Source organism: Denticeps clupeoides, chromosome 2, assembly GCF_900700375.1.
Source record: "Denticeps clupeoides chromosome 2, fDenClu1.1, whole genome shotgun sequence".
Classification (NCBI taxonomy): domain Eukaryota; kingdom Metazoa; phylum Chordata; class Actinopteri; order Clupeiformes; family Denticipitidae; genus Denticeps; species Denticeps clupeoides.
Window position 1 is genome coordinate 30311908 of NC_041708.1, and position 21879 is coordinate 30333786.

Below are 21879 nucleotides of genomic sequence, written 5' to 3' on the forward strand. Positions count from 1 at the left end.
CATATACGTATCGTCGTAGCAAAAGGGGGCAGGCAAACTCAAGGTTGAGGGCAGGCAAAGGCTGTAGTCGAAAGGCAGAATCAAATAAGGCATTTGCAAGGAAGGCTACCTCAACATTTGTCCATTTGTCTGCTGCTGGTCTGTTGTGTTCCATGAAGATGTGTCACGTTGGCCGTAAAGGCGTAAAGGCAAATCGACCGTAAAGGCGTAAAAGGGGATGGGATTATCCTACATATTTCGAATTAGTTCTAAGTTGTTACGTCCCTGGATGTACGCTCCCATGTGTTCTGTGTGGCTGGCTGTGTTTTTGTGTCCTGTCTCTTTTAGGTTTACTTCGTGGGAGGAGTTGAAGCCTACCAGCTCCACCTACCATCTGCCTATTGGTCACCTCCACCTATATTAAGTGACTTCAGATGGTGTTCTAGACGTCCCCAGGGTCTGCTAGACCCTTACATACTTACTAATCCAGTTTATCACATAGTCACCCTGTTAGACATAGACAGTGTTAAATTCACCCTAGTTAGGCTGTCCTAGTTAGGGTACCAGGCCACTGTAGCACCAATATACCACTATTACCACATATTTCAGTATCGGTCGTACAGTGCCACGGTCTGTTGCTGCTACTGTTTGTTTTCTCCGAGATACTGAATCGCACAGACTACTGGCAGACCCCAGTGACGAGACCAGCAGATAAACCCTGGTTCCTGACAACTGCTAAACGAGGACATAGCATGAAACGAACCAGAGGGTCACCACAGCCACCACCACCATAACAACTACAGGGATCTTCAAATGGACCAGTAACATCATAATGGACACGTAATGTAGACCATGACACTGGACTACACTCTGGACTTCTCCAACCCTACAACTGTAGGACTTATTTTTTTTTCTTATTGGACAAATCATCACAAACTCTGCACTGACACCATTTGCAGGCTCACTCTACCCTGGAAGGGGGTCCCTCTCTGTATCACTCCTTCCCAAGGTTTAATCCTTTCTTTTTTCTCTCTCCTAGAGTTTTTTTGGTGTGGAGTTTTTCCTTGTGTGCAGAAGGGTCAAGTGTGGGGGGTGTCAACTGTAGGGCTTATCGAAGCTCATTGAGACATACTGTATGTGATTATGGGCTATATAAGAAATAAATGTTGTTGTTACTCTTTTGGGAGGTCCCCAGGGTCCATGGAGATCTGGAAGGATCTCATTCATGTGTGTTGTTGCTTTGTGTGATAGACCCCTTTGTTGATCGCTTTGTTGCCTGTGTTAGCCGGTTGCATGTGTGTTTATGTGCCCTTTTTAATTTACTTAATTAATTTTTGTGCATGTTTGAGTTATCCCCTCTGGACCATCCCTTCCTTTAGGCTGTTCTGATGTTGGTTAGCTGTGCTGAGTCTGCTGTTTCATTGTACATCTTAGCTCACTGTATATAAAGGCACTGTTTGTATGCTTCATTTGACTTTGTGTGTAACCCCTAGATTTAGGAACGTGACAAAGTTCTGAAATACTTCACTATAAGAAACAGTGCAAATGTACTTGGGAGAGTAGTGCAAAAAGTAAAAACAGTGCAAATTTACTACAGAGAATCTAAAATGTCATTTAATGCAATTTTGTCATCTGTGCAAAAATAGCAGTTGTGCAAGTATTGCAGTGTGAGGGCAGTGTTCAAGTAGGTGTGACAAAGAAACGTGTAAACATTTTACTCTTTCACGATTGTTGGGGAGGGGGGCCAGGTCATTAGTAGTGTGTAGTGTGGAGTAGACTGTTCAGTATGCTCAGGAGCCGGACTGCATGGGTGAAGAAGTTATAAAATCATAACGATTTCTTTGATCTCTTTGGCTAACAAACCCCACTTACTACCATTGTGTTTGTGAGCCAGAAACTTAACACTGAGCTGCCCCCACTGATCTGTCTGTGATAAGTTAAGATCTGTGGATTAACTTAGGAGAGCTGTCTGTGGTACCAAAAGGTTGAACCATACCCTAAAGATATCAGCACCATGGACATGTCCACCAGATGGTAGTAACGGAATAAAAGACTACAAGAATACTGCAGAAGTACCCCAGAAAAATCACATATCAGAATCACATATCAAAAACTTAATTTATCTTTATCATCTTTATGACTGACATGCAAGTTTCTGCCGAAGCCCGTCCTGGGACACTGGGAGCATGATGGGAAACCCATAGCCTTTAAGGTGTGAGCAAACCACTTTGCAAACCACTGCACAATACTGTCTGGCCCCATACACATTATTTTGACATGAAAAGCTATGACATTATAACAAGAAATATTTTGACTATAACAACTGTCTGTTTCTATTGTCATATAGCTTTGCCTTGTGTCCTCCTGCCTTCATGTTAGCGCTGGACCCGCAGCACACTGCTGAAATGGAGAGATGTTTGAAACGTGGCATTCATGGCGTATTCATGGCGTTGGGTTCTAATCAGTCTGTTCTGATGAGCTGTTTCCCCTTCGGTGCTGCAGAGTCAGCTGGCAGGACAGGCTGATCATCATTAAATGTGTGCCAACGTCTGGCAACTGAAAGGAAACACAGGAAGTACAAATGTTCAAATGGTCTTTCATGAAAGCCACTCTGTTACTTGTAGAACAACTGATTTTTGGCACATAATAATACCTTATGGCATTTGTCATGTCAACCCTCCTGTTATGGGCAAATTTGACCCATTGTCACGTTTTGAGTTTCAGTAGTCGCCTTGGAGAAGGTCCGCACCTTCTGGCACCATGGCAGACGGGGGAGAGGCTTCAGAAAGTAGAAAAGGCAGCACAGAAGATCATTGGCCACCCTCTTCCCATCCTGATTGACATCTACACCTCACGATGCCTCATCAGAGCAAAAAACATCATCAAGGACAGCTCCGACCTTGGCTTTCATCTGTTTGACCTTACCTTAGGAAGACGCTACAAGAACAGACTCTACAAGAACTGTCAAGAACAGTTTTTTTCCCAAAAGCCATAACCACTCTAAACTCATACATGCACTGACTAGTCGAACCACCTAACTTCCTTCCTTCTAACCTACAGCTGTGCAGTGGCAATATTAATATTTATTAGCAACAAATACTAGGCAATATTTTTATACTGTTCAATAACATTATTCTCACTGTCCAACGCTCACTACTCACCACATGTTCATCATTACTGTGAATACTGTTTCTTTAAAATAGCCACCCTTTGCTCTGATTACTGCTTTGCACACCCTTGGCATTCTCTCGATGAGCTTGAAGAGGTCGTCACCTGAAATGGTTTTCCAACAGGAGTTCCCAGAGGTGTTTAGCACTTGTTGGCCCCTTTGCCTTCACTCTGCGGTCCAGCTCACCCCAAACCATCTGGATTGGGTTCAGGTCCGGTGACTGTGGAGGCCAGGTCTCCACTTTTGGTTACGTACATAACTCTACAAGACGTGCCTACCTGTTCATTTTGGCCTGTAGCGCTGTCACTTCCCTTTGTAATTCCTGGTCCTTATTGTATATTTGTTTTTTTCTTGCTCTATTTACCACATTCATGTCTGCACTGAAGGAGCTGGTTTAATCTCATTATACATGCGTACAGTGACAATAAAGGGCATTCTATTTTAATCTATTCTATTGTTTTACCTGTTTGTCCCTGAAATTCCTTGGATCTGAAAATACACATTTTTAATCTATTTTCATGAGGGAAAAAAACATGAAATTCTGCTATAAAAGGAGCAATAAAGCTGGTTCTAACGTCGACATGTTTTCATTCACGTGCTTTCCGTGTACGACGTCACACGCGTCTACTAGGCACGTAAGGGGACACCTTCCGCCCCGCGGCGTGGGAACAGTACACCCGCCGGCCCACGGGAGACGGGGAAACGGGAGCGGGGAGCCACAGCCGATCCACCACCGACCGACGCGCCGTTGCCATCGCAGCGCGGGAGGCGGGCCGAGACCACGCATGCGCAGTGGCGCCCGGGCCCCGCATGCGGCGAGGAACCCGGAAAGAAAAAAAAAAAGGTCCCGCAGAACGGGCTTCGGTTTCACGCCCAGGGCGCCTCGGAAAGTGCGCCGCCGGCGAGAGTCCGGGGGCTATAAGACGGACAGAGGGTGTCCGTTTATGTCGCGGAGGGAAAAAAAAAAAAAAAAAACACAAGTGCAGCCCAACGTGCTTTATTTTTTACCTCAGAGTTCTAAAGCCTCCCCGCTTTGGTGCCGGTGCTGTTGAGCCGCTAAAACTCCGTGAGGAGACCAAGGTAGGTCGCGTTATTACCGCAGGAATTGCCGCCCTCGGCCGGGGCGTCTCTGCGTCACCGGCAATGCGCCACCTCGTCGCCTGCGCCAGTCCTGACGGTAGTACACAGTAGCCACTGTACCTGAAGTATTTACGTTCAGTTCCAGGACATTATGCAGCGTTATACAACAGGTTAAAAAACTTACTTATACGATTGAACCAAAATGATATGAACTCAGAAGTTTATGTACTTATAGCAAATCAGATCTGAGCAGTTTAGGTTTATGGACAGAGACACTGAGAAGAACTGATGCAATATAGTAAACTCATTAAAAGTTATTCTCTAGTTTTAAAGAAACGTCATTGTCTTCAGTGCGTTTTACTTACGATGTATTCAGTTGACGTCAGTGTAATAAATTACATACTATTAATATATAATTGCGGTGACGAATGATGTTAGAGATTTTTCACCTGTTGACGAAGCAAGAGTACTGATCAAATATTCTAATAGAATGTTATAGTTCTATTATAGTTCAATAGCTCAAGGTCACAGGACGTGTTCTATAGTTCCGCTAAATGCAAGAGAACGGTTCAGCAAACCTAACGGTTATTGTCATGTTTAATGGAGTTGTGTGTTTCTTCATGGTCATTACCATGATCTAAAATTGGCCTTGCACTTTATTATTTATTTTTAGGATTGCAAATGACACTGCACTGGTGCTTAATTAAAATGTCTAATTAAAATCGTAATTGCTGCACAAACACAGAAAATTGTGGGAGAATATATACATTTTTAAACTCATCAATTGTACAGGATGGGCCATTTATATGGATGCACCTTAATAAAATGGGAATGGTTGTTGATATTAACGTCCTGTTTGTGGCACATTAGTATATGTGAGGGGGCAAACTTTTCAAGATGGGTGGTGACCATAGTGGCCATTTTGAAGTCGGTCATCTTGGATCCAACTTTTGTTTTTTCACTAGGAAGAGGGTCATGTGACACATCAAATTAATTGGTAATTTTACAAGAAAAACAATGGTGTGCTAACTTTATTCTTTCATGAGTTATTTCTGTTAAGTTTCTGACCATTATAAAATGTGTTCAATGTGCTGGCCATTGTGTTGGATTGTCAAGGTGGATCCATATAAATGGCCCACCTTGTAGTTTACAGATACAGCGTATGTAATGCGGAAAACTGACCCTTGTAGAAAACCAAGTCTTGGCTAACATTATTACAGGCAAAAACTCTCTGTGGCTCGAAGGCCAACTGCACAGGCCCCTGTCTGGTAGTCCTGCTGCTCTCCCAAGTAGCATTTCCAGTGATGAAACGGCCGGTTTGTGACATGCCGACACCCATTAAGGCTCCATCCCAATTTTCACCCTTGTAATGAAATATGTGTGGTAGTAGTATGTTCTGGTGCTTCCATTGACTGCAAAAGAATGGGGCTCGGTCCTTGAATACCTCATTGGTTCTCATGCTTGTTTTGTGTCCTACGGAATCACCAAACTTTTAACACCAGCAAGCATTAGTGACATGCATAACGTAAATAATGAATGGCTGCACCTACATGGTATGTCAACTTCTGCTTGTCTTGTTGCCACTTTTTCTCTTTAAGCTATTGGCAAAAAATGCACCAGATGCATGTGTCAAGGTAGAGACTAGTCCAAACATAGTCACCCATTTAACATTGTGAGTTGGAAAATTGTGGGTTTTAATGGTTTAATGGTTTTCAAAACCATTAATTTTGTGGTTCCACCCCAGATAAAAAGGCACAGTGCAAAGAAATCATAGAAAGCACAAAAATCCCTATGATTTTCATGCCCACGATCAAGTAAACATTTGACTACAAGTGTACTTTGATGTGGTATTAGAGACATAGTGATCTAGTGTCTAGTGTAGTGATCCCGTTCACTTGAGAAACGTTACACTGCTTACACCCTTCATCCTGTGATATTCTTTTACCACCCACATGTTTTATTTCTGCTTATGTTAACTCTACTACACTTATACTACATTATTTACTTTACAAACTTAGAAGAGTGATACTAGTGCACCGGTCATTCAGATTTTAATCTTTATGCATGATATTCATGCCCATGACCTTGTATGATTTATGCGTAACTTTGCTATGCTGTCACTCACTGGCAGGTAAATACACTCATCTGTGCCTTTTCACTTAAATAGTTTCTATTAATTAGTTTTCTTCACTTAATGCAGTTTCTAGCATTTATTTAGTCATTTAGAGGGTATTTTGTGATAAATAGAAAAGAGTGAAGTTATTGTCATGCGCAGCACAGCACTCGGTGCACATAACAAAATGTGTCCTTTTAACCATCACTCTGAGCTGGTGAGCAGTGGGCAGCCATGACAGGCACCCTGGGAGCATTGTGTGGGGACGGTGCTTTGCTCAGTGGCACCTCAGTAGCAGCTTGGTGGATCAGGATTCGAACCGACAACCTTCTTAACCGCTGGGCCACCACTGCCCCTAAAAAATGCAGTCGAGATTCCCACATTTGGGGAATTCTCAGTGGTCAGCACAGCCGGGGTGCACCCTCGGTGAACCTCCTTCTTGATCGCGGTATCCCCCCTGCGAGGTAAGTATTAAAATTGATAACTGTATGAAGATAGTTGAAATATCTTCAACTTTAATGGCCTTTATGTGCTACTGGTAATTTACAATTGTTTTTCTAAAAAAACATTTTCATAATATACATGAAACGGTAGTCTCAAAAGTGAGAATTTGTCCAGCAACTTATTCACCAAAGAAATCTTCCTCAAATAAATGCGTGTGTCAGGAAGGAAAAAACTGCAAATGGCCATCTCTCAAACACAGCAAGGATTATTATTATTATTATTGTGGTGGTCAAAACCACTACAGTGCTGAGTGCCCGAACTGAAGACCCCGACGGACATCGGAAAACGACAAGGCTCGCCGCGGATCCGGAGCCCCCAGGTGAGCCCTGAAAACCCCTGCTTCTCCACCCATTGCATGCTTCCAGTTGTTTTGAGCTGGAATACTCCAACCACTGGCACCCACCAGGGGCGTGCACTGGTGGATTCCAGGGCAGCCATGAATCTGTTGGATGATGAGCTGGCCACCCACCTCGGGACATCCCATGCACCTTTGCGATTCCCCACAGGCCGTAATGGGACTCGACGCCAACCCCTCAGATCCAGGCAGGTCCTGTTCCGGACCAAGCCCCTCCTCCTGAGCATCAACCCAGACCATGAAGCCAGAGTGCATTTTTCTCATCCACCCCCATGACCCAATTGTGTTGGGGTTTCCCTGACTCACCGCCCATGAACCCCACATCCAAATGGAACACCGGAGCCATCAAGGGGTGGGGCTCCACTGCTCTCTGTCTCACCAAGCCATGCCCACACAATTCAAACCAGGCCAAGTCAAGCCAGGCTCGTGCCAAGTCAAGCTGCGCCGACTCCAGCGGCATCAGCGCTACAAGACGTGCCTACCTGTTATCTCAGGATTCAAGAGCAGTCTTTGATAAGGATCAACCCCCCCCCCCCCCCCCCCCCCCCCCCCCCGAGGCCGCCTATACGCACTGTCATTGTTTGAAAAACAAGTCATGGATGAATACATCAAAGCTTCAACGACGTCCAACGTAGTTCTGACACCATCAAGATAATCAGGGGCAGGGAGACAAGGCAACAATGAAACTCCTGTCTGGAGTACCAGGAAATGTCGGCATTGTGAGAGCATGATAAGTCACTTATGACTACTGATCTTGGAAGTGGGATCTTATGACAAGCACTTGAAATTTTAGCACATTAAGCACATTAAGCATTTTATATGTTTGAACCACATTTAAATTCCACCACTACATAATACCTGAGTATACCTGAGCTCAAACACAGTTCCATGGTATCTGTGTAAGAATCCCAAATTATTGTCAGGACATGCACTATCCACTTGCCTACAGCCGTAGACTTCAAAAGACCTGGAAGTAATCCAAAGGAGGACCCATGGGTCTTCATTCATTTATTTCCTCTATTTTAAACACATTTTTGGCATTTGGGATTTAGTGTTGGATGCTTTGTTCTCCATGGAAATTGATTAAGGTTGCCGGAGGCTGAATTACATGGCGAAGGAGAGGGCACAGCGGAATTAGCCAAGGCAATTGAGAGCTGCAGGATAACAGGAGGAGGAAAAGACTGGGAGGTCCTAGGAGATGGCATTGGTTTGTGGGAGTTTTTTATATATATATCTTCACATTCCTGTTTACGCTTATTTACAAAACATAATATCAAAATTAATAAAAAAAAAACGAAACAATTTGTTAGTTGATGAGGTTGATTTTAGAGGGAGGATTAGAGGTCTTGTATGTTTATTAAATTATGTAGTAATTATATTAAGTCATAAAAATTCTGTGTATTGCATATAAATAGCTTCAGATAATTCTATGTATTGCCCTTTTAAGTTATTCCCACCTAGTCTGGTGGTAGTAGCCTAGTGGGTAACACACTCGCCTATGAACCAGAAGACCCAGGTTCAAATCCCGCTTACTACCATTGTGTCCCTGAGCAAGACACTTAACCCTAAGATGCTCCAGGGGGGACTGTCCCTGTAACTACTGATTGTAAGTCGCTCTGGTTAAGGGCGTCTGATAAATGCTGTAAATATAAATGTAGTCTGAGACCTTTATCTCTTTCTCATGTTAGTTAATGATTCCCTCATATGTAAAGGTTAAAATACTATATATAATTATGTCATTAGTGAAGTAATACCTTTGAGCAGAGTCCCATCCAATTTTATTGCAGTTAAAAGTATTTTTAAAGGTGGTCCCATTATCGAGCAGTTCATAAAAGCTCCCAGCATAGTAGTATCAAAAAGAATCACAATCTAAATTTTAATATACAAACAAGATTAAACATTAAACATGACCCGTAATCAGTTATTGATCTGTAACAAACAGGAATACAATCAAGGTTGTGCTACACACAGAGATACCTGAATTACATTCATACCAAGCCTACAAATAAATATTTCACAGCCTCATGGGTGAGGATGTGAAATGGGGCAGTGGTGGCCTAAGTAAGTGGACCCGTAATCAGAAGGTTGCCGGTTTGAATCCCGAACAGCCAAGGTGCCAATGAGCAAATAACCGTCCCCACACACTGCTCCCTGTGCGCCTGTCATGGCTGCCCACTGCTCATTAAGGTGATGGGTTAAATGCAGAGGACACATTTTGTTGTGTGCACCGTGTGCTGTGCTTCAATAACAATCTATTCAATAACCTATTTCACATTTTCATCCAGTGTGCTGAAAATATGCTAAAAATGACTTCACTATTGGTCCTTGGTTGCATACTCTGCTTGCTTGTGTGCATGTAAATTAGCACAGAAATAGGATTGAGGAGTGTGGGAACCCATATTCTGTGAGTACAGTATATTTTACTACACTTTGTTATGTTCAATTAATATGTTAGATGTCTTTTTTTAGACACTGTTTACAGCAAATACTAATTAAACCAGGCTATAATAATGTATGTAACTCATGAAGGCTGTTCTTTCATACAGAAATATGCATTATTAATTGTTTTCCTAATAATTTTTAATTTTTGAAACAAATGATATTAGTAAAATGTTGGTGACATCTTTAATGACTGGTGTGCGGCTCCACCTAGTGGTATAACCTACCCCCTTTTGAATGTTCTGTGCATTTCTCTTGAGGATAAAACTTCAGATAGCTCCAGAAAGTCATTGTTTTCTGTATTTCACAGGTATTTTAGAGCAACATGCCACATGAAAAATCTCGTTGGGACACCTACAAATATCTAATAATTGAGGTAAGGCTTCTTATTTCTTATTCAATGTGGGCAATTCAAATTTTGGAGATATCTGCATTCTTATCCATTTTATAGAACAATGCAGTACACAAACGTATCATTAAATGGTTTGTCTTTGTCTGAAATATACACTGCAGTTGAACATGCATACAAATCTGTAAAAAAAGGTTTGCAGTGAATTGACCATGAAGCTGCAGCCATGGCCATTATGCCTTGTGATTTTCACCTGAAAACAAGCATAGCTGTCCAATCAGGACTCCATTAGGGTGCCACTGCTACGCAGTTACATGATAATTGGCCTCATCTGGGGGAGATGGATTAATGGTAGCGAAATAAGTGTGAAATTTCCCCTCCATTTGCAAAAGTACATTAGCCTCTGTGTGGCCCTATATCCAGCACTATCCTAATAATGTGTAACACAGGTCAAGTTAAAAATATGCAAAAAAAGTGTGTGTTTTACAATATGATGTCTTCTGATCTTGGTGCTTCATGATTCATTTTGTGTATCTGAGAAATTGTACAGCGCTTCTGTTCTGTTCTACTTAATGATGCTTTAGATGGCTGGTAACGACATACCGCGGGTATTGTCCCACATGTCATTTTAACTGCCTGATGTGCGTCATCTGGGCTTTAATTAGTAGCTGACTGAATGCCATAGTAGTTAACTAACCAGGTTTTTATTTCTTACACACATGAGATTAATGTGTGGGGGGAAAAAAAGATTTCCTTTTTGGCATTACTTATTTAACTGAGGAATTCAGCAAGAAAGTCTCTGTCTTTAACCCTCCAATCATGTGGGTCTCTGCCCACATGTACTGGGCTTGGCTTTGAAGTGGGCACTCAGCTCTGGGGCTGGCGTCCTCCAGGCCCCTCAGCTGAGTGGGTAGAGAAAGATGCATTCCAAATCTGAACCAAGGCAACAGTTGTATTGAGATCAAGTCAAATGTGATGTCACGCCTCCCAATCCGCCGCCCCACCCGCAGCGGCAGCTCCAATCTTCCAGTTCTCCCTCTCATACAAACATGTCTGCTCATGCGCCCTCCAATCCCCCCCCTTTGTCATGATCCGGTCCGGAAGGGGTTGTTTCACGATAGTCATGTGTAATGTTTCCTAATCGGTTTCACCAGTGTTTAATTGTATAAAACTTCCCCGTTCGTGTCTGTTTACCGTGGGGTCTTTGTTATGTAACTGGCTCACTTGTTACCGGATGTCTCCCCTTTCCTGTTCTTCACAAAATTAAACCCCAGTTTCGTGGCGTCATGCGAATGCGTCCTTCTTCGTCATCATCTCGTCTCATCATTTTCGATCACCTGCCTCGTCATGCCAAATGACCATGACACCCATAACACATGACCACAGGTCTGCAGCATTCAGAAAACAGCAAAACATAAATATTATATAAATGCTTTTTATTTAGAATCAGGAGAAAGCACCATGAGCTACATTTTTTTTCTTGACATGTAAAATGAAGATAACACTGCATATTATTTTTTTCTTTTATGCTATGTACAATAGTACTAGGCTAGAGTGTTGCCTGTGAAATTTTCATTTATAGAAAGAAAGTAGTGGTGGGGGTTCATGAAGTTTGCTTGCATGTTGATGGGTTATGGCGGAAGGTGGGGGGTGAATGCCACCAGAACGGCATTTTTGCACTAGCACAAATACAGGGAGTGCAGAATTATTAGGCAAGTTGTATTTTTGAGGAATAATTTTATTATTGAACAACAACCATGTTCTCAATGAACCCAAAAAACTCATTAATATCAAAGCTGAATGTTTTTGGAAGTAGTTTTTAGTTTGTTTTTATTTTTAGCTATTTTAGGGGGATATCTGTGTGTGCAGGTGACTATTACTGTGCATAATTATTAGGCAACTTAACAAAAAACAAATATATACCCATTTCAATTATTTATTTTTACCAGTGAAACCAATATAACATCTCCACATTCACAAATATACATTTCTGACATTCAAAAATAAAACAAAAACAAATCAGCGACCAATATATAGCCACCTTTCTTTGCAAGGGCACTCAAAAGCCTGCCATCCATGGATTCTGTCAGTGTTTTGATCTGTTCACCATCAACATTGCGTGCAGCAGCAACCACAGCCTCCCAGACACTGTTCAGAGAGGTGTACTGTTTTTCCTCCTTGTAAATCTCACATTTGATGATGGACCACAGGTTTCAATGGGGTTCAGATCAGGTGAACAAGGAGGCCATGTCATTTGTTTTTCTCTTTTTATACCCTTTCTTGCCAGCCACTCTGTGGAGTACTTGGATGCGTGTGATGGAGCATTGTCCTGCATGAAAATCATGTTTTTCTTGATTGATGCAGACTTCTTCCTGTACCACTGCTTGAAGAAGGTGTCTTCCAGAAACTGGCAGTAGGACTGGGAGTTGAGCTTGACTCCATCCTCAACCCGAAAAGGCCCCACAAGCTCATCTTTGATGATACCAGCCCAAACCAGTACTCCACCTCCACCTTGCTGGCGTCTGAGTCGGACTGGAGCTCTCTGCCCTTTACCAATCCAGCCACGGGCCCATTCATCTGGCCCATCAAGACTCACTCTCATTTCATCAGTCCATAAAACCTTAGAAAAATCAGTCTTGAGATATTTCTTGGCCGAGTCTTGATGTTTCAGCTTGTGTGTCTTGTTCAGTGGTGGTCGTCTTTCAGCCTTTCTTACCTTGGCCATGTCTCTGAGTATTGCACACCTTGTGCTTTTGGGCACTCCAGTGATGTTGCAGCTCGGAAATGTCAGGATCCGGTCCAAAATGGGGTTACTCCGGTCCGGATTGTTTCATTGTTGTCATGTGTAATGTTCCCTAATCGTTTTCACCTGTGTTAATTGTATAAAGCTGCCCTGTTCGTTTCTGTTCGCTGTCAGGTCTTTAACGTTATGTTCCATGTTCACCAGTGTCTACGTCTCGGATGTCTCCTCTGTCCTGTGATTCACCATTAAACCCCTGTTCCGTGATGTCAGGTGAAAGCGTCCTTCATTCCTCGTTCCTCGTCACTCTTCGTCCTCTCCGTTCACCCGCCGCGTCATGCCCGCATGGACGTGACAGGAAATATGGCCAAACTGGTGGCAAGTGGCATCTTGGCAGCTGCACGCTTGACTTTTCTCAGTTCATGGGCAGTTATTTTGCGCCTTGGTTTTTCCACACGCTTCTTGCGACCCTGTTGACTATTTTGAATGAAACGCTTGATTGTTCGATGATCACGCTTCAGAAGCTTTGCAATTTTAAGAGTGCTGCATCCCTCTGCAAGATATCTCACTATTTTTGACTTTTCTGAGCCTGTCAAGTCCTTCTTTTGACCCATTTTGCCAAAGGAAAGGAAGTTGCCTAATAATTATGCACACCTGATATAGGGTGTTGATGTTAGACCACACCCCTTCTCATTACAGAGATGCACATAACCTAATATGCTTAATTTGTAGTATGCTTTCGAGCCTATACAGCTTGGAGTAAGACAACATGCATGAAGAGGATGATGTGGACAAAATACTCATTTGCCTAATAATTCTGCACTCCCTGTATGCATGTATAAGCTGATGATGTGACGATGTTTAATCACCCGGACAAGTCTAAAAACCCAGCCGGACGTGTTTGTGGAAATGAGGGGATCTGGTCACCCTAACTTAACTCATTTTAAATTTACATTTGCAGCATTTATCAGAGAGACTAACAATCAATAGTAACAGGGACAGTCCCCCTAGAGCAACTTAGGGTTAAGTGTCTTGCTCAGGGACACAATGGAAGTACGTGGGATTTGAACCTGGGTCTTCTGGTTCATTGGCGAGTGTGTTACCCACTAGGCTACTACCACCCTTATGGTAACCCCCTAACTTCAAATAAAACAAAGTGAAGTGATTGTCACATGTGATAGACAGCAGCACAGCACACGGTGCACACAGTGAAATTTGTCCTCTGCATTTAACCCATCACCCAGAGTGAGCAGTGGGCAGCCATTACAGGCGCCCAGGGAGCAGTGTGTGGGGACGGTGCTTTGCTCAGTGGCACCTTGGCGGATTTGGATTCAAACCGGCAACCTTCTGATTATGGGGCCGCTTGCTTAACCACTAGGCCACCACTGCCCCATAACGATGCTATGCTAACTCTTCACAACTTAAACTCAACATATGCACATCATTAAACACCAAATATTGCAAAGAACGTTTTACCCATGCAAAAGGCATCATATTCTGAAAAGTTACTCTAATATAACAGCTCTGGTGGGACTGGAAGGCATAGAGCATTTGTGATGCATATTTTGAGCGACAAAAAAATTAAACATATTGCATTTTAATGTTACAATTATCTTCATATTTCGAAACTACAATAAAAAACAATGGATGAAAATAAAATACACTCAAAGTTTTATCTATTTTCCAAAGATACAGGGAGACACAGTGTAAGGATGAAAGAGCCTTCAGTTGCTCACCCCTGATGTAGAATATCACATGATTTTAGTGACCTGATTAATCTCTAGTTAATGTTTTATACTTCTCCCCATTTACAAGTGGCTACAAGTTTTATTTGCAAACCACAGTAAGGAAAGTTTTATCCACCTGTGTACAGTACAGGGATTTAGAATTTTGTTTTACAGATTTGGTTTGTGCTGCCAACTCTTCTGCTGACGGCTCTTATAGATCTTACAGTGTCTGAAGCAAGATTTTTTTCTACCAGCCTCAGTGGGACTTGCATTCACATGGGGATATTAGGCTTGCAGCAATCGTAGATCATACATTTGGACTCGAAACTTTTTGCTCAAACTGTGAAATAATCTTCTGAGATTCACCCACACACCTTCTGTCAGAGCATTTTCTCTTCAGGTTTGAAATGGATAACAAATGTGTGATCGCGGCAAAACAAAAACTAGTTGAAATATTGGTGAGCTCATGACTAACTACATATGGCATAATACTTTTTAACTTGCATATGTGCTACAACTAGAATAAAGCGTCTGCAGCTGCTGTGAGAAGCACGCACATTTTTGGCACATGCAGTTGAAAATTGTGTTATGGTTAGGGTTATAAAAATATGTACCATGACCATATTTGTATTTGCCTAATAACAACTCCAATCTAATTAGCCTTTGTGTGGACTGGACAATTAAAAATGAAACAACTGGAAATGTGATTCTTGTCAAAGTTTTATACAGATGAACCCATTTATGCTGATGTTGCGTTCCATCAAAGAGCTCTAATATAGCCTTAGAATTGTAGGTAAGCCTATAAATGAGGACATAGTACGTAAAAAGGTTCAGTGTCCACAGAATTGCAATACTTCAATTACATCCTACACAAACAACAGCAGGTCCAAACAGCGTCCAATCTGCATTCCAAGACACATGGTGACAAAGCAGACAAACAAGGTCCAAATGTCTAAAACAATTATGAGTAGTCCAGAGTACATTTGGAAGTCATCTCACCCAATTTTGAATTGATCTCAGAAAATGAGATACAAACAAAAGCAGCTGAAGCCTACAAGTACTGATTTCTTTGATCAGGTCCTCTATAAGAAATCTTGGATGATAATTAGATGAGGGAAAATATGGTGATGTAATTTGCCTTCTTTCCTACTGATTGATCAAAGATGATGATACAGTCCTGTCAATGTCTACAGGCGTTTTATAACCATTCCCCTATGCACAGAGTATACAGGTGAACAAAAGATTGCAATTCAAAACATCAACACTCAACAACATATTTTCATAAAACAATGAAAAAAAATATTGCAATGACCCAAATATTGTGTTTATATGTGTGGGCCACACAGCCAGGGTAAACCAATTCTGCTTGATGATTGCACACAGGTATAATACACCATCTTGCTCAACAAGCAAATATCAAGTCTGGATCTTAAACTAGAACTCTTGTTATTTCTCTCAGCATAACAGTCACCTAAAACCCCCACTGCACTGGGTTTTGATGGCTCAGGTGCTTATGTATCGATACAAGAGAACCATCATTCAGGGGATAATAAGTGCGGCTTTCCCAACGTTCAGAACCATAATAAACACCGCTAGAGGGAGGGATCAGAATTCAGACGTCTGACGTCAGGGCAGATTCTGACGTCAGGGCAGATGAATGTCTTGCCTGGTCCTTCTTGCCCCAAGAGAGGGAGCTCTTCTCACACTTTTGAGATAGGTAGACCAGTAGACATTCAACTCCTGCATAAAAAAGTTAATTCTAATGAGAATCATGGAGAATCATAAGTCAGAATATTTACTCCAAAAAATGCTATCTGTTAATGTGGGTGGTCAGGATAAAGATATATTACAACCAAAAGGTTAACCCTTAGACTGTTAGAAATATGGGTTTTGAATATTTCATAGTCTTTGATGACATATTATTTGTGTTTTATATGCCTTACTTTGCATGCCTGAAAATGTCCTGGGAGGTAGGTTGGTACAATACTTAGATTTGTTTAAAGTATTTTTTTTATCTGTTCTTCCAAGGATATGGTTATAAACTTTTTTTCGTTTTTCTGCTACCCTGTCACCTGTTCAAACCATGACATTTTAATAGTAAAGTCCTTCAGGAGTCCAACCTTATCAGTTGTTCATATGGCTCTTCTGTGGATGAGGGACACTCAGCAATGCGTAGCTGCTGAGTGGCAGCACTTATGTCCCACTATCTTCAAAGCACAGACACATGTCTCAAAACCATCTGTTAATGAGAAAAGCCAGGCTGTCTCGGGTGTGGTGCACCATTAGGTGTGATAACACTGGAAGAAAAGAAAAGATTGTGGCAAATGCATTATTTTTATGTTGAAAGTGTGAAGTCTGTGTACATTTTGTCAGAATACAGGTAATGTCCTGTGGAATATCACTGTGGAATGTCTTTGTCTCATTGACAGCTGTTATGTTTTGTTGGAAGACATCAAGAATACTTTACTCATTTACTCATACTGATTTTAGTTCTTATTTATTTAAATCAGAAATTATTATTCATGTCAACTTACTATAGTTATCATAGAGAAATCCAGCTTTTTTGGACTTCTGTCATCTTTTCACAAAGAAGAAAAACCCTACCCAACCTATCGGTAGCACTGAGTCTTCGTTGCTTTTAATGTTAACGTTCATATCTTGAGATTGCTTTTGCATAAACATATTGTCACATTTTTACTATACTGCAACTTCACCCTTGGACATCTTAGATAGAGAAAAAACGAAACCTACATACTTTTTTAATCAGGAGTGAAGCAGTTAATGCAACGGCAAAAAAAAAAAAAAAAATGGAAGAACTAACATGACACGATCACCCTTGAACTTCTAAAAATAACCTGAGTTCATAGCAGACATGGTGAATAAGGTGCCGGTGTAACAAATGAGCAAACATCAAGCACTTTGAAAAACTTAAAACTAACAGGCCAGATGGCCCCTCAAATTTTCCATACACAGAACCAGATGTTTCTGAAGAAATCCACTCTTTGGGTATTGGCATTGCATCGTACCCATTAGTTGGAAAGGTTAATGTTCTTTTGGTTGATCCAGCATTTATGTGTTCACTCTGAGGTCCTATTGATGGGATGATGGGATTTTTCAGCAGGCCTGATTTTACTCTGGACAGGGCTGCAGTCTTTCCAACACCTACTGCCAGTGATCATCTTGAGAACAGAGAATTATATCACCAGTTCCTCTGAGCAGGTTCACAGAGATAAGGGTATTTGGAACTCGGGATCCCTCATTCTTTGTCAGGTAACCTTTTTGTTGAGACCAGGCAAATCTGTGATCGTGACACTGGCATTCCTTAATGAAATCTTTTTCATGACATATCAATGCTTGCATAATGATAAAAATATTCCCAATTAAATAATGAAAATGGATATATGGAATGTATTTCCAATCAAAATTCTGTGTCAGTTCTGTGGAAGCTTCTTTCCGGAATAATTCACTTCTGTTGATTTAAGGGTTACATGGAAGAGCACTGCACATCACAGTACATTCTCTCTGTGCAACTCGCTGAGCAACTAATCTCGCCACTGTCAGTCACATCTCTGATTCCACATCTAATGCCCACAAAGCTCAGCACACCCTAGATGACCCAGGAGGCACAGTTCTGTCTAGTTCTTTGTGGCTCTCACTCTCTATCTCTTTCTCTCTGTTTGACTTTATTCTTTGTCCTCCAGTGTTTCTGGCTTGATCATGTCTGAAATGGAAGCATGTTTTCTTGTGGGATAGTGTCATCCCAATTTATCACTCCACAGTGGAAGAGGCTTAAACTGAAAGGTGCTGCAATCCAGATATGATTTTTAAAATGTTCATTTTATAGGGAAAAGGTGCTTGGGCTTGGTCAACATGGGCTTGCCACAAGGATAGCTAAAGTGCACTTCTTCAGGTCAAAATGTACACAAAATATGTCCATCTAATGTCTAAACTTACTCTAAAATACCACAGAAGAATTCAAAAAGAAAAGAAAGTCAAAAATATGACGCGACAACAAACATATATGCCAAAAAAGTATATATACTATTCGTAATTAGACATGTATTATTAGTAATACAAATACATTTAAAGAGTCACCAATTCACTTAGTGAGAAAAGTGTCAAGGCAGGGAGAGCATGCAATCTCCACACACACAAAACCTGGATTTGGACTCACCTTGATACCACGTCTTCTTTCACTGCGTTCCCCCCCCCACATTTTTCATGATGCAAATTATACTTGTTGACAGATGCTGTGCCTTATGCAAATCACATCCTACATAATTTAACTAGGTCTTCATTTAGCCTTTTTGACTTTTTTTTTGTGATGATAGATATTGCAAACACAAGTTACATATAATGTACACCACATACAAGACGGGGAGTCACACAGACTCCCCCAAGACCGTGAACAAGATCAAATAAGAAAGTGGCTGAGCACAACCATTCCTGACACACGACCATTCATTACTCCAAAATAAAGTACAAGTAAAAAGCAGTCATCCAAAAGTTACTCAAGTAAGAGTACAAAAGTATCTAGTGATTGAACTGCTCAAGTACTGAGTAACTGTTTGATTGTAATAATCTCATTTATTTTTAGAAACTATGTATTGAGACAGAAAAAATATAAATGTGCTAATTCTGGTATTTCCTAATAATAATAATATAAATATATAATTAGTTTAGTGATTAATGGGCTAAATCTGAGTGTACAAACGATCTTATATATACTAATTATATGTGTTAGCATTGATATATTAATGTCACGTCCGCAGGCTGATGGGGGGAAGGACGCGCACAGACACTACATCGTGCAACTGGGATTTATTGAGAACATAGGAAAAAAAACAGCACAAGGGCCAAAACAAAGGGAACAAACACAATAAACCCACAGGCGTGTGGCGATTGCCAGGAACTGAAAACAAACATAAAGTACGTTACAGTGTCCACTGGAATGTTGCAGCGTTGGACTGCCAGCTGCACTCCAGCTTTATGGGAGTCCTGATCCAATTGGTGCCAGGTGCAATGGATTGGGACTCCATAATCAGGTTCATGGGCACAATTAAATAAATCAGCTAAACGATAACGCTGATTCCTTCCTCTACAGAAAATGCCTATGGACTACTTAGCTCATGGCACCATTTAAAAATTTTTTGCAAATGCTTAAATGGTCTATATGAAAGAACAGGACTATTCGTTCTGTAAACTTTAGCACTGGAGATAGTCACATCTGCCATTTTCCATTAAGTACCACGCCCTGTTTTTGTGTGGGCATGTGACTGTATGACTATGTCTGATTGGTGAAATGGTGTCGTGATTATTGCTGCTACATTGAATTATTCACCAACATCTTCAACATCTGAATGAGCACGGCCATTGTTCCAATGTGTTTCAAGGCCACCACCATCATGCCCATGCCCAAGAAGTCTTCAGTGTCTTGTCTCAATGACTACCGTCCCATTGCACTTACAGCCATAATGATGAAGTGCTTTGAGGCTGGTCATGAAACACATGAAGACTGTGCTGCCCCTACCCTGGACCTGCTGAAATTTGTCGGAACCGCTCAATAGACAATGCCATCGCCTCCACCCTGTAAAGTGCCTTGGTGTTCATCTAGAGGAGAGCCTCTCCTGGGCAACTGCAGTGGCCGATGAAAGCCCATCTCCCACCACCCATCTCCACCATCTTCTATAAAGGGACTATTGAGAGCATTCTGACCAGCTGCATCACTGTCTGGTTTGGGAACTGCACCACATCCATTCGCAAGACCCTACAGTGAATTGTCTTCTTTGATGTCTACATGTTTTATTTGATATTACTTGTTATTCTTGAATAGTTTGTCTTGCGCTGCCCGTGTCCCATGTTTGAATTATATGTACCTGGTTTGCCTGTCACACACGTGCACTTTATATCAATACATAACTTTGTTTAAATGTGTGGCACACACACATTACATGTAGCAGAAACTGGAGAAACTGTCAGAATCCAGTCCAGAAGGGGCTACTCCGGGTCCTGGGTTCGGATCGAAGTTTCGTGATTGTTCTAACCTGTGTATGATTGTATAAAGCTTCCTTGTTCGTGAATGTTCTCCATCGGGTGATTTTTCTCCTGTGCTTCATGTATTAAATCCCCTGTCTTGTGATGTAGTGCGTATGTAGTGTCCTCCTGTCTCACCCTTGTCCGGCCACCATGACAGAAATTACAATGAAGCTTAACTTGAACTTGAAAAAAATAACAAGTCGAGTGTTGCCCAATGTAGCGAAGTAAGAGTAAAGTTTCTTATTCACAAATGTTCTCAAGAAAAAAAGTTCTAAACCAAATCAAATTAAACCAAATCTTAATGTACATTTTTCTTTCAAAAAGTAAACGTAAATAAATAAAACTTGTTACTACCAACCTCTGTCGTTTCGGCCTTTAATACTGGAACCCAGAGCACTAAGGGACAAATAGGGAGGGTATCAGGTGCATAGATGAAGTTTTGCCACTATCTGTTTTTAACACTTCTTGTAATTGTTTTATGACTATGACTTGATGCTAACCCTGACTGTTTTAATGTGTGGGGCTGCCATACATTTGTTTCTTCATTAATGCATTATGAAACAGCCATACTCTGTGATTTTAGCTGACTGTGGAGTGGTATGGAAGCTGTGCTGAATATGCTTTTGTTGTTCAGCCCATAATGAAATGCCTGGTCATCGCTCCCAGCCAGCCCTCCCTCATTAATCCGCCTGTGTTTCTCTCTGGCACAGGCTTTCTGGAATGAGCTGGCTGTTTGCGGTGCCAGAGCAATCACTGAAAGAAAATGCTGCCTGTAAATATTTGTAATCTGCTGCGCTTCTTGACTATGGACCATTGGGTGACTGTCCACTTTGTTCCAGCCGTTCACCCAATATCGACTCCTCTTCAAGGACCTTTGGTTAATGAAGCATTGAATTGTGAGTTGACATCAGCCCATGCAGAGGGACTTCAAATTTGGGGAGACTCTCTCTCTCACTGCAGATCAGCAATGCAAAAAATGCTTCACATGATGACAGCCTTTCGTCAAATAGCTCGTTACATATATGTATGTCATACTTGTTAACATTTAACAACCACTAGATGGCACATTGCTAACAGTTCAATGAATGGCTCGGCTCCAGCCTATTTGTCAGACCTACTCCATTCTTACACTCCAACCAGTTCTCTCAGGTCTTCAGACCAGAGACTATTGTCTGTTCCTTGGTCACATTACAAGCACCTTTGCGGTGGCTGCCCCACGTCTATGGAATGACCAATCAGTGTCAGACAGGCGCCGTCAATCACTGTGTTTAAATCTCATTTAAAAACTCACTTTTACACCCTGGCTTTTAACCCAGTGTGATGTGGTTCTTGTACGGTGTTCTTATGCAGTGTTTTCCATGGCTTCTTATGCAGTCCTTTCTTAAAGC

The 21879-nt window shown here is 41.6% G+C and overlaps 1 protein-coding gene and 1 pseudogene across 6 annotated transcripts in view; one reads left to right on the top strand and one right to left on the bottom strand.

The window, feature by feature from the left end:
- Positions 1-3945: 3945 nt before the first annotated feature.
- The window catches only part of plppr5b (phospholipid phosphatase related 5b), a 67155-nt gene continuing 49221 nt past the window's right edge, over positions 3946-21879 (top strand). For 4 of the 6 annotated variants that reach the window (XM_028967717.1, XM_028967702.1, XM_028967722.1 and 1 more), the window contains exon 1: positions 6635-10015. Coding sequence is in view for 5 of the 6 variants with exons in the window: in XM_028967702.1 (XP_028823535.1) it covers positions 9965-10015 (51 nt within the window). In the remaining variant the exon portion in view is untranslated. Of the gene's footprint in view, positions 4229-6634; positions 10016-21879 lie in introns of those variants that run through there. The other 2 variants (XM_028967709.1, XM_028967738.1) reach the window with 1 other exon arrangement.
- LOC114784984 (uncharacterized) lies at positions 6679-6813 on the bottom strand (annotated as a pseudogene).